At 34.2% G+C, this 12,896-nt stretch overlaps 1 protein-coding gene across 1 annotated transcript; it reads right to left on the reverse strand.

Annotated features, from left to right (window-relative positions):
- Window positions 1-2,247: 2,247 nt before the first annotated feature.
- LOC147071616 (putative cytochrome P450 6a14) lies at window positions 2,248-11,298 on the reverse strand. Its single transcript, XM_085947985.1, has 4 exons — window positions 10,515-11,298; window positions 9,753-10,007; window positions 4,802-5,053; window positions 2,248-2,417 (listed from the first exon to the last, which is right to left on the reverse strand). Exons 1-4 carry the CDS (start codon window positions 11,296-11,298, stop codon window positions 2,248-2,250), a joined length of 1,461 nt encoding a protein of 486 aa, XP_085804111.1.
- Window positions 11,299-12,896: the final 1,598 nt, after the last annotated feature.

Here is a 12,896-nt window from a genome sequence, read left to right on the forward strand (position 1 = left end):
ATAGTATATACTAGTGGCAAAGGGTGGAGGTACGGTGTTAAGATCCGCCGTAAATGGTGCATACTAAACTATGTTGGTCATACGTAATTGTTTTCATTGAAATAAGACTACAATTTACAGATGGTGTTGGTTAGTTTTTAAAATTCAATTAAACCCTGTGAAAACCAAGCCATAATAGATAATAGTCAAAAAATACTAGTCTATCGATAAAATATCTAAAATTATGCAATTAAATCATACATAAATATGAATATTTTATAGATATAATATTTTTTTTATCTATTGTGATTTTATTTAGGCAGAGCTTAATGAATTTAAAAAACGTACCAACAATAATATGTGTAATATTATGTATTCTTAATCCAACGAAAACAAATAAGTAGGAATGAAAAAAGACCGTAACCTTCGACGAACTGAGCGCGGCTTGTAAAACTCGGTTTGCGTAGTTAAAATTTCAAGCAAGTCGAATTTTGCGCAGGCCGCACTTTTTGGTTTGCGCGGTGTACAGTTTTGCCGTACACACGCACGGGTTTGCGCAGGCAACACCGTGGGGAAGCATGAGCGTGTGGCCGGCCTTTTATAGCAGGTTTGGAGATCTGGCAAACGATAGAGGGGAAAGCAAATATTTATCAAATAACGAGTCTATATTGATAATAATATGTTTGAATATAATGCATTCAAATGTATAAAGAGCTAACTGCAGAATATTATGGTTGTTGAATACTTACCTTAAAATTTAGTATGATTAACGGCATTTGCCGGTATTAATTAGTCCTTAACTGCATTGTGCTGCATTTTCGCATCAAACTATATTTTTAAGCTAATGAAAGTTTATTAAAAAAAATACAGTTCTCTATAGTGGACAAAATGTACTTACAAAATAGTCATATTTTATATTCACAGGTGCCACTTCACTGCCACTGTATTCTAATTAATCATTATTATTATAATTAAGTGGGAGAGGCATGCCAGCAGAGAACCTAGCGGAAAAATACGAAGCTTGCAATTTGAGTTTTTTTTTTGATAATTTACAAGTTCAACTGTATTAATTAATAAATATGTATCTGAAAACATTAAAAAGATTTTTTTTATTCAAAGATAAACTTACAAACTTAAAAATGTGAATTCGTTGCAGGGTCCCATCTTATTATTACATTATATTTAATGGTCAAATTTATTATTAAAATTTAGTTTATTTAGTTTTCAAATTTTCACCGTTTAGATTTTTGACTAATCATAGTTTTAATATTTTTATATATATTTTAAAAAACATCAATTTTTATAAAAAAAAATATAAATGTGTATAACTTGAAATCCTTTTTATTATTGAATTTTTTATTATTGGCATTTGACAGCCCTCATCGTGACTCTGTGGCAAATTCTGCCAGGCTATGGTGTCCCACGGAAACTGGTCGCCGTGATAAGTGCTCTCTACACCAATACAGAGAGTCGCGTGAGAGCAGCCGGAACATCCTCTGACCTCTTTGAAATCACGTAAGGAGTCAAGCAAGGATGTGTACTTGCGCCCTTTCTTTTTATCATCATGATGGATTTCATAACAAGACGGTTCGCCCAGACAGTGGGATACGCCTACATCATAGTGACACAATCGATCTAAGAAGACTGTGCGACTTGGAGTATGCTAGTATGCAGATGACGCAGTCGTGTTTGACTCGACGATCGAACGGTTGGAGGTAATCCCATTGATTAGTGACAGACAAATATTGAGAGATGTGTTAGCTTTAAAAACCTAGATGTTATTTAGCAAGAAAGCTCGCTACATAAATTAAAATGACTGGAGCAACGTTCAATTTAACTAACGCCTATCTCCTTTAGACTTACCATACAAAATAATCAATAGAATATAATAGAATCAATAGAAGAATAATATATATATTTAATTTTAGTTGTTTTTACCTTTTCAAAGTAATATAAATACTGTGTAGGTACATTAGTCACATAAACAATAAAGTTATTATTTTTTCATCACCGTGGTAGAAAGACGTATGGTAAAAATAAAATTGACTTAATAATTATGTTAAAATATTTTATTATTTGTACTTATTTCCATAATTTTATTTACTTCAAGACAGATTTCGTACAACTAAAAATGTCTAAAAGGCGAAACCTATCCTGTTTCGCGACTGCTGACAATTATCTTAATTGATAGTAATAGGAAATAGAAACCGTTGTTGATATGTCCATATAAATATTACAAAATATATGGTGCACATTAATATAACTCTTTTACTTTGTCCTCTTCTTTAAATTCAACCACATTCCACCTTCAGGTACTAATAAAAGTGATTTCTTATCGAATATCATTGGGATTCTGGTCCTTTCGCATACTGACAGCTCAAACCTGGATAAAAGGTGTACCAAACTCAATTTAACTTGCAATAAGCCGAATCTTTTCCCTGGAAATAAAATGTATTGTTATTAATTTACAAAAGAAATCAATTCAAAAAGTTGGCAACATGATATTTAGATAAAAACAAAATGTTTATCAGTCCTATCTTTAGAGGAGGAGATTTAGCCTTCAATGGATTTCATCACACATGGGTATTTAGGGCAATGAAAGGGCGGATGATCTGGCAAAGGAAGCTGGCCATTTAGGGATGCCATATCAATGGATACCAGAAAACCTACAATAAGTCTTATTTAAAAATAATGGATAAATAAAAAAGTTATGGCAAAATTCAATATAAACTAAGTGAAAGCTACGCAAATTATGCACAATAATATTATGTCGTATGTAATACTTTCTCACATAAGTCCAATTATATAAGTATCGGAGTTTTTTACTCTATGCTCACAAAGGACGTTTTGTATACATGATATTTTAGACAGGTCACTGCGCATCAATTGGTCTGCCTTTAAAATAATCAATAAACAACGATATATTTTCATTTTACATAGTACCTGCCTAGAAAGACACATTTAATTCATTTAAAGTAAATCAGGGATGCTATATCAGTGGATACCAGACTGGAATGAGGCCATAAAGAAAATGTGCCAAAGCCAGTGACGTACCTAGACAAAATGCCGCCCCATTTTTATACAGTAGGTATTTTTATCATCCTTTCACGACTCCAATATCTAATAAATCTCTTGTATGGATGCATTAAGCGCTCGAAATGGAAAATTGTACGAACCGGAGCGCTCAATAATTTTAGAATTAGATCTAGATTAATTGTAAATTGAAATGTGAAAATAAGTGTGTTATTTTTTTTATTATATGAAATATCTAGCTCAGACGGTCCAATTAATATTTCCACGAGACGGAGCGATAATTTTGTGGATTTTATGAACCGGAACGGTGCTCCGGTGCGTTCCGGTGCGTTCCGGTCCATTTCAAGCCCTGGATGCATTACAAATTAAATATAAATTTACCACTAATACATACAAAATTTAATTTAGATATAAGCGTCGGCCTATAGTGTCGTGGGCCCCAGGTTTGAATCCTTGGTCTGGCAAGTACACGTATTGTTTTTCAATTTGTGTATGAGTCAGAGTATGGGCCTAATAGGTTGAGCAAGTGGCTGACATCCATTTCTCGTAAAAACTAAAATCTGTTAATACAAAACATCCACTCTGTAGATGTCCATTGGAGCGTTGGACTATCATGCCATGGGTCTCAGGTTCGAATCCTGGGTCTGGCAAGTACACATATTGTTTTTCAATTTGTGTGTGAGTCAGGGTATGGGCCTAATAGGTTGAGCAAGTGGCTGACATCAATTTCTCGTAAAAACAAAAATCTGTTAATACAAAACATCCACTCTGTAGATGTCCATAATATGATCGGTCATGGTAGGAAATATACCCAAATCATCAGAGTCAGAGGTTCTATGTGGTTCGTATTTTACACACATTTGGTTTGTACCTTTAAATTTAGCAAAACACCGATTTATTATTTCCACACCATTTTTACTAAGTGTGCTATTATTGTAGACATGTTAACAAAATATTTTTAGCTACTTATGTCTTTATATACCAAATGATTCTCCTCGTTTTGCCGCCCTTCGAGTAGCTGCCGCCCCCAAGCGACACTCAATCTGCCTACCCCCACGGGACGTCACTGGCCAAAGCATATGGATAGATTTTCACCATAGGGCATCACTAAAAAAGGGGGAATGGAGTACGTCTATTCTACCATCACCACGATTGGTGCCCTGGTTTGTAGCCTCCTTTGAAGAGCGACGAGCTTAAGCTAATACAGAGGCTAAGAACAGGGCACACAATGGGTAAAAGATTTGATGTCCTCATGAGAAGAAGCGATTTGCAGCTCTGCGATGAATGTAATGTTTTAGAGGACATTGTACATATAGCAGTACAATACCCTAAATATGAACTTCACAGAGTACAACTGCGAATTGCGGATATCTTTGAGAATATCGACGAATTGAAAGATGCCCTGGTGGTGGGTAAGACGGAAGAACTTAGCAAAATTGTAAAGTTTTTTAACAGAATTTGAGTGAGGACCTTGCAGAGAAGAGGCGATTTGACAGCGAGTCACAGTCAAAGCCTCGGTAAAATCTTAAAACAAAAATCAGTCCTACCTTAAAACTGTTTTAACATCCAAAGATGTAGGAGGAAATCTTTCTAGTAAAATATAAATAGAAGAAGATATTATATAAAAAATACCTAATAAACTCTTTTTTTCTGTCATAAACTGGAATCGAGATCTGCATGCTGTCAGCGTATTATTAAATAACTAAAAATCAAGAATTATAAAAAAAAATTAAATAAAATTAATGGAGTTCCTCTTAATTCGATCTAAACAAGGCGATTGATTACTTACCTATGCAAATTCGAGGCCCTTCACCAAAAGGTAAATACGAAAACTTATTCACTGCTGCTTTGTTCTCTGGCGAAAACCTTTCTGGGTCGAATTTGTTCGGTTCAGGATAATGGTCTGAGTTCCTCTGAATGCCAAAAATTGGTATCATGATGGGGGTGTCCTTTTCAATGATTATGTCTGTGCCAGGGAGCGGGTAATTCTTCGTGCATACTCGTAATGTTACCGCGCTTGGTGGATATTTTCTTAATGTTTCTGGAAAAAAGTTTACAATCATGAGAAAATATAGCCAATTAAAAAATCTTTTTTGAAAAAAGTACGACACCCGACAGGAATCGAGCCTGCGTCTCTTGGGTATCGCGCCTTGCGCATCACCACTATGCTACGACTGCCATGCTTAAATGCGATAAATTTTAACTATTGGTCTTTTTAAATGTTTCCAAAATTCTGTATGTTCAATAATTAGAATGATTGAATTGAATAAGAAAATCTTGTGAATTATTCGTTGAATAAAATAAATAGTTAATTAAAATTAATAGCAAGTTCAAGTAAGCTACAACAGAAAATATTGGAGTGATCCGTGACTTCGGTTAGTAAAGTAATAATATTTTATTTTAGAATACAAAAACCGATCGCCTACCGTTAAATATGGCAGTCGTAGCGTAGTGGTAATGCACAGGGCGCGATACCCAAGAGACGTAGGTTCGATTCCTGCCGGGTGTCTTACTTTTTTCAAAAAGATTTTTTATGTTAGCTATATTTTCTCATGAGTGTTTTCAAAATTATGTATGTTCAATAATTAGAATGGTACATTCTTAAAATCTTGTGAATTATTCGTTGAATTAAAAGAAATATGTAGTTAATTATTAATATCTACAATTAGTATTGAATAACTGAGATGGGAATGAATATAATCTCTATATATATAAAAATCTCGTGTCACGATGTTTGTGGTCAAACTCCTCCGAAATGGCTCGACCATCTTTATTTACTTAATTTTTTTATGTATATTTGTTAGGTATGAGAATAGGTCAACAAGTATATTTCATACCGCTAGGTGATTAGGGTATCTCTATCCAGAAAAATTTTCTTTTATTTTTTTGACAATTTTTTTTTGTATTTTTTTATTATTTGGCATAAAAAAATACATATAACCCCAAATTTTCACCTTCCTACCTCCACCCTCCCATTTTTAATCGCGATTTTATTATTTTTGTATGAACAAATTTAACCGTCGTTCGTATTTCAAACAGAACGAAATTATTTATGTTGTTGAATGACAGATGGCGCTACGTCCGAGAAGAATTCAAGAGAAGCGTCGCGTCATTTTGACATTTCATTTTAGTTTATCTATTTTTATGTGCGTGTATTACAGTACACAATGCCAGCAAGACGCAAGGGGGGCCATTTGGGCCGTCGAACGAATAAAGCCACAAACATGCGAAATAGTAGAGCAGAAAGAACAGACGAACAAATCCAACAAGATAACAAAAATGTGCGTATAAGCATGTCGCAATTGCGTGCATCTCAATCACAAGAGGCACGAGCTGAACGAAATCAACAACGACAATTGGAACGGAGCCAAGCGCGCCGGTTCGTAACACACGCAGAGCAAATGACCGACAACGCCAAACAAGTACATCGAACATTTACATCCGCTTCGTTCCTTCGTCTCGCATTCGAGTACGAGCCAGATACTGAATATTCCGCTCATCCGAAAGTGCTGATTGGTGCTATGGACAAAGAATGTCCCCATTGTCATGCGCTCAAATTCAAACATGAGTCAGCCGGGATGTGTTGCGCATCAGGAAAAGTGCAACTACCAGAAATTGAGATACCACCAGAACCATTGAACGGCTTGCTCATCGGCACGGTTCCAGATTCAAACCTGTTCCTGAAGTCCATTCGCACATTCAATTCATGCTCCCAAATGACTTCGTCCGGAGCAACAGAAATAGTTCACAATACTGCGGCAAATGGTCAACAATTCCATTCTACGTTCAAAATCAAAGGCCAAGTATACCACAAAGTAGGCTCATTGCTGCCAATGCCAAACGAACCACATACATTTTTACAAAATTTTTACTTCTTCATGGGCGCGGCGGTGAGGACATCAATCATGTGGATGCACGTTGCGGCTACAATAGCCTCAATTCGCCTAATGCCAGGCGCATCGTCGGCGAACTGGACGCCCTGTTGAATGAGCACAATGAATTATTGAAATTCTTCAAAGCACACATGCACGAATTGCAAAGTGACAATCACGCTATTGTCATCAATCCTGATAAAAACACCAGCTGGAGAGCACATACGTCGATTCAATGCGACTGTTGTTGACGACATTGCTGGAATCATGGTTGGCGACCGCACATCGACGCGAGAAATCGTGATTCGAAGAAGAAACAATAATCTGGAGTTCATCGCTGACACACACCGTTCATACGACGCTCTCCAATATTCGCTAATTTTCTGGAAGGGACAAGACGGATATTGCATAAACAGTAAACAACGAGATCCTGTCACAGGTAATTCAATCATTATGAACATCATTACTCATTTTGAATTGAGAAAATGAATGGTTGATGTTTTTTTGTTTTTATCGGCGGTCATCGTCTACAGCGCTCTATTCCTCTTTCTGTCATAGATCCCATCCCCACACACTTACGATACATTCGTTATTTTTTATTTAACAACCAAAATATTCACTAGAAATAATTTATATGGCAGAACAACGTTTGCCGGGTCAGCTAGTATTATATAGAAATATGTATAGTAAGGAATAACAATACAACAGCGTCGAAGCTCTTAATGTTGACAAATCCGGAAAGACACGTCTGCAGATCATATTATCAACGTAGTCGAAAAGAAGGTCCAGTCTCTCGGTGTATCCTATCTAACTGGAATTCCAGCAAATCTATTCCAACCGGAATCGGATATATACTTGAAGGGGTTCTGGGTTAATACTATTAATTATGATTGGACCCCCCAAAAGACCCAACTAATAAAAACTTTATTTTAAAAAAATGTTTTGTATTTTCATATTACAAATATATTTGGTCATAATTCAATCATATTTTTTACGCGTGTTCAAGAAAACAACTCAAATGCAACACGATAGGTACTTCATTAAAATAAGACGTATTATACGTCATATAATATTATTTTAATTCGCCCACAAACTGTATGTGTTAGATAGTGTTATTGCAAAGATTGTATCCTACTAACAGAGTTATTTAAATTTATTTTTTGGGCTCCGGACTCCATATCAATTCGGGGATCATTTATAGCTATAACATCATTATATGTATGGTGATAAACAACTCAGTCGGTGTCAGCATATAGATCGGCGATATTAAATATATTACCGAAATTACAAAATAATATCCATTTCCCGGAGTGTCCAATTATTGTAAACTCAGTACCTAAATGGCTTACAGCAGATTGTTTCCGCGATATCCATTTTTCCACATAGTCAGCTATACCCGATGGCGCAAACTCCATTATAGTAGCCGACTCAATTACAATAATTATTTCCTAAATATTTTATTCAAGGTATTATTTTGATTGAGAGTACATCAATAAATAGCGGATCATAATTCATTGGACATGTCACTCGAATATAAGTTCCCGGTCTGTTAGAATCTCAGTCTCTATATCGCGCCGCACAACATCTCATCCGACCGACATTCGGACTACTACTAACTGTAGCATTGCGGCAAATCGCGGCGTGACACGCGCCATGTGGACAAGGCGTGAGCATTAGAACAAACTTAACTCAAGCATAAGAACATTTAAAATGTAAAACAATAATAAACACATTTAAACACGACCTCGTGTAAGGTGAGGATATTTTCTCGCGGCGTATCGCGTGGAGAAACGCATCATCTGGACAAGCTATAAAATTCTGTTTGCGTATATCTATAGACTCGTATACAGTCTATCTATGTGTAGGTGAATCCTAAATTAAAGTCATGACTTTACTTTTTACTTTTCAAAATAGGATGACTTTGAGGTGATTAAAATCTAATTACCGCCTAGCATGGAATCTTCGTCACCGATGGTTCATAAGAATCCAATACCGTATATTACAGTGGCGAAGATTGACTTTTGGAAAGGAGTAGGCTGTGGAGACTAAAGAAAAAGAGCACACTTGTCAAGTATACTCACGGGAAATAAGACGATAATACGATATTACTACTGATGAATAGGTACACACTAATGTCAATGTCACACTAAATCGATGATATTTCAATTGCTCACTGAAGATATAGACTTGAGCAATGAATATAAATTATGTATTTTCCTATATATATATATATATAGGTACACATAACATACGCCTAAAAATATAACATCGGTAAATATAGAGCTATCAACAGCTGAAAATGACAAACAACCAAACAAAAAATAATATATATAAGTTAGTCTATAACTGAATTAACTGATAAATAATAATCATGAGATAAAATTATAAATTATTTTTTAAAACATTCTATCGTTATATGACGTGATTGGACCCATAGAATTTTTTTTTTAAATTATCGCATTATTATTATTATATGAATAAAGCGGCAGTCCTCGACACTAAATATATCCGGAGATAAGCTTTGCCTTATAAGCTTAAAGATTTGTATGAACAAAACCAGCTACCCCGATGCCCTTGACATGCAGTTCATACAATAAGCTCGCCAAAATCATCTCGAGTGAATCAATATTTCAATACTCGCTAGAGGCGCTGCTTTGTCACTTATTTTTTTTTTATTCTAAATTATTCTGACGATAGATGGCTCTTATTTATATTTTTTAAATGTTAATTAATTATTCTGACGATATATTCAATTGTTTCCCGCACATTTATTTATTTATTTAAATTTAAATACGTTCTATCTATTTTTCTCAGAAGGTAGGCTTCAAATAATCGCCTACTATGGAGCCTTCGCCACTGTTATCTTACCTTCAATGACTTGAGTAAGATAAGTCATCTCTCCCAGCGCATCATATGTTATCTTATTGTCGTGCTTTGCAATGACTTGGTCTATTTCTTCTCTCACTCTGTTCTGAATATCTGGATTGAGAGCTAGCTCATACAGAGCATAACTTGACGTAGACGATGAAGTCTCAAATCCAGCGGCGAAGAAGATATATACCTGAGCGGCGATTTGCATCGTCGTGAGTCTGACTCCATCATTCAGTGCTTGCTCGTTGATTCCTGTAATATAACAATGGTATTTATTTATTTATTGCGTTCTTCGCACTGAAGAGTCTATTCAGGTCCTAGCTAATGTCCAAAAATACAAAATTGGTTTATTAATATTGTCGATTTTTCCTGTACCTATACTGTGAAAGATCATTCAGTGTAATGTAAAATTCAGTGGACAGAATCTGTAACTTAGTAGTAGCCATGCGGCTCGCGCTGGAAAAAAGGAATATTGAGGAATTTCCATTTGCACTATTTTTAAATAAATAGATATGTAGGTAGTAAAATGTTCAAATGTCTTTTATTAAATGGACTTGATTATAAATAAATTCATCCATTTTTTTAGTAAATAAAATTTTGCTTTAAATTTTTTAATCACAATAAAAGTGATATTTGGTGCGGCCACTAGACGTTTCCATAGAACTGGCAATGTCAATTGTGCGGCCACAGTTTAATTTCACATGAGAACCACTGGTCTAGAGAGATACATAAAATATTAAGAAAATTAAAAATTGTCACCTAAAGTCTCATCATGAACGACTCCATCTTTCTGTAACTGAATCAGAAGCTGCATGAAATCATTGCGGATTATATTATTATCCTTGCGATATTTAATTGTGTTCTTCACGGTATTGTAAAAGAAATCTGTCAGCTTATTACCGTTTTTACTTCCTCTATAAAACACCATCAATTTGGGCATAAAAAACATGATGAACTGGAATACCCCTCTAACAAAAGATATTTCAAATACTTTCTTTCCCATCTTCCTGAATTCCGCGTCCGGGTGCTTGAAACTATTGCACTCAATCCCAAACGCACACGAGCCGATCACATCAGTGTTTAACTTCGCCATAATCTCTCTCATGTCAACATTATCATCTTGTACAATGGTTTCTTCTAAGTAACTATTCATCTCAATTGCACATTGTGTCACAAGATTAAACATCTCTTTGATTTTGTTCGCAGTAAACACTGGGGTCAATTTACTCCTTAAAATCTTCCATTGTTCTCCTCTCAAATTAAACAGGTGGGCATTGAGAGGATTGTGAGTGTGGTCCATTGTGGAGTGATCCGTAAAATGAATAAAATCTTTTGCCATAATCGCTTTCAGAAGTTCGATATCATTGATGATGAGTGTCGGCCGTAGCATCAAGAATGCTCCAGCGTACGGCAGATGTTTTGTGTCGTTGTAAATCTTGGTGATCAAAGCCCCGAGATTTTCTTTTCCCAAGAAGACGTTAAGCATATTACCGACTAAAAAAGTCGGCTTGGGTCCTTTTATTCCCTTATTGGTCCAAAACATGAAACAATACCAATTCCATAAAATCAGTCCAACCGAAAATAGTCCAAAAAATAACAAAATGTAAAAATACCACATGATTTTAACTAATATTTCACTGGCCACAATGACTAATAATGCATACAATTTTCTAAACTTAATTTATTTATAAACTCGAAGTAAAAAGCTATCAGTAGATAACTTATATTATTAATCAGTGATATGAAACATTTCTCTTTTGCGTAACACTAAATATTATTTTCTACAATGTTGGACGTACTAAGCAGGCCTCGAAATGGTCCCGAGCACACCGTTCCGGTTCATGAAATCCCCGAGATTGTCTCTCCGTCTCGTAGAAAAAATAAATTAATCATCTGAGCTAGGTAGTTCAAATAATAAAAAAATCTAACACACTATTTTTTATAAAATATACGTAAAATTTAATTATGTAAATATTTTCGGAAAATTATCGAGTGCTGGTATTAAGTAGCACCACTTTTTTTCACTTGAGCAAATATATTTTATAGGTAATCCACCGTTGCAGTTAAGTGTTTATAAAATCTTACAAAAAACACGTAATACCAATTTTCACTTCTAGTTAAATATATCGCACAACAGTTTCAATAATTATTCGAAATAATAAACAGTGGAATATGCTTAATTGTATTTTATGTACCTATCGTATTTGTTTCCACATTTATTATATTGTATGTAATACCGGTTTCATCCAAACGGGCATTTTCAATTGGTCCATAAATACGAAAAATAGTAGAATAGAAGAATAGAACAAAATATTTAAATATTTTGTTCTATTCTAATGTCATTTATTTTCATTAATTATTTATTAACAATTAAAAGATATAATAAAATATCTCACATTTAAATTGAATCAGACACGCAATAAAATATTTTTAAGTTGGACAATAATTAAATTTTCCGCATAATACCTGCATATTTGCACATAAAATGGATGACACGTCATAATATAATTATGTTTGTTTATTGTAAATACATTTTGATTGCAGTTTCTACTTACTCTTCCTTATTACAATGAGAAATTTATCTAAAAGGTTTTTAAAAAAATAACATTTCCGAGGTTTTTACAAAAAGCCCGGTTAAAATTAGACGGGTTTTGTATAAAATCCAAACATATGATATTATGCACAACAATAAAAGTTAAAATGATCCATTATATTGTTAGAAATACTGTTTATAACACAATCTACCAATGTAGGTACTACAGGGCAAAAAAAAATCTACCGAAAAATTTTGTGCCAAAAAACGTCTCGCAGTTCATTTGTTGCGGAGCACTGATGTAATTAAAATGCTTTATACTTTATACAGTGGCGTAGTAACATTTTCTAAGATTAAATTTATATTGAGTAATTCCAACATTTAAAAAATGGGACAATTCCAAAAAGCTTGGATATTAATTAATTACTAACTTATTAGACGTTTAAAATATTATTTATTTCAAATTAAAAGAAAAATATTATTGAAAATTAAAGTAATCTATCTGGCTAAGAGTTAAATGATACATTTATTCTTATGGATTATTATAATTAATGTACCTAGTCATATATGGCGATAGTAAAAAAAAAAACTTTGCACAAAAAAGAAAA

The sequence above is a fragment of the Rhyacophila brunnea genome, unplaced genomic scaffold (assembly GCF_057557595.1).
Source record: "Rhyacophila brunnea isolate RB1 unplaced genomic scaffold, BYU_Rbru_1.0 scaffold_20, whole genome shotgun sequence".
Classification (NCBI taxonomy): Eukaryota; Metazoa; Arthropoda; class Insecta; order Trichoptera; family Rhyacophilidae; genus Rhyacophila; species Rhyacophila brunnea.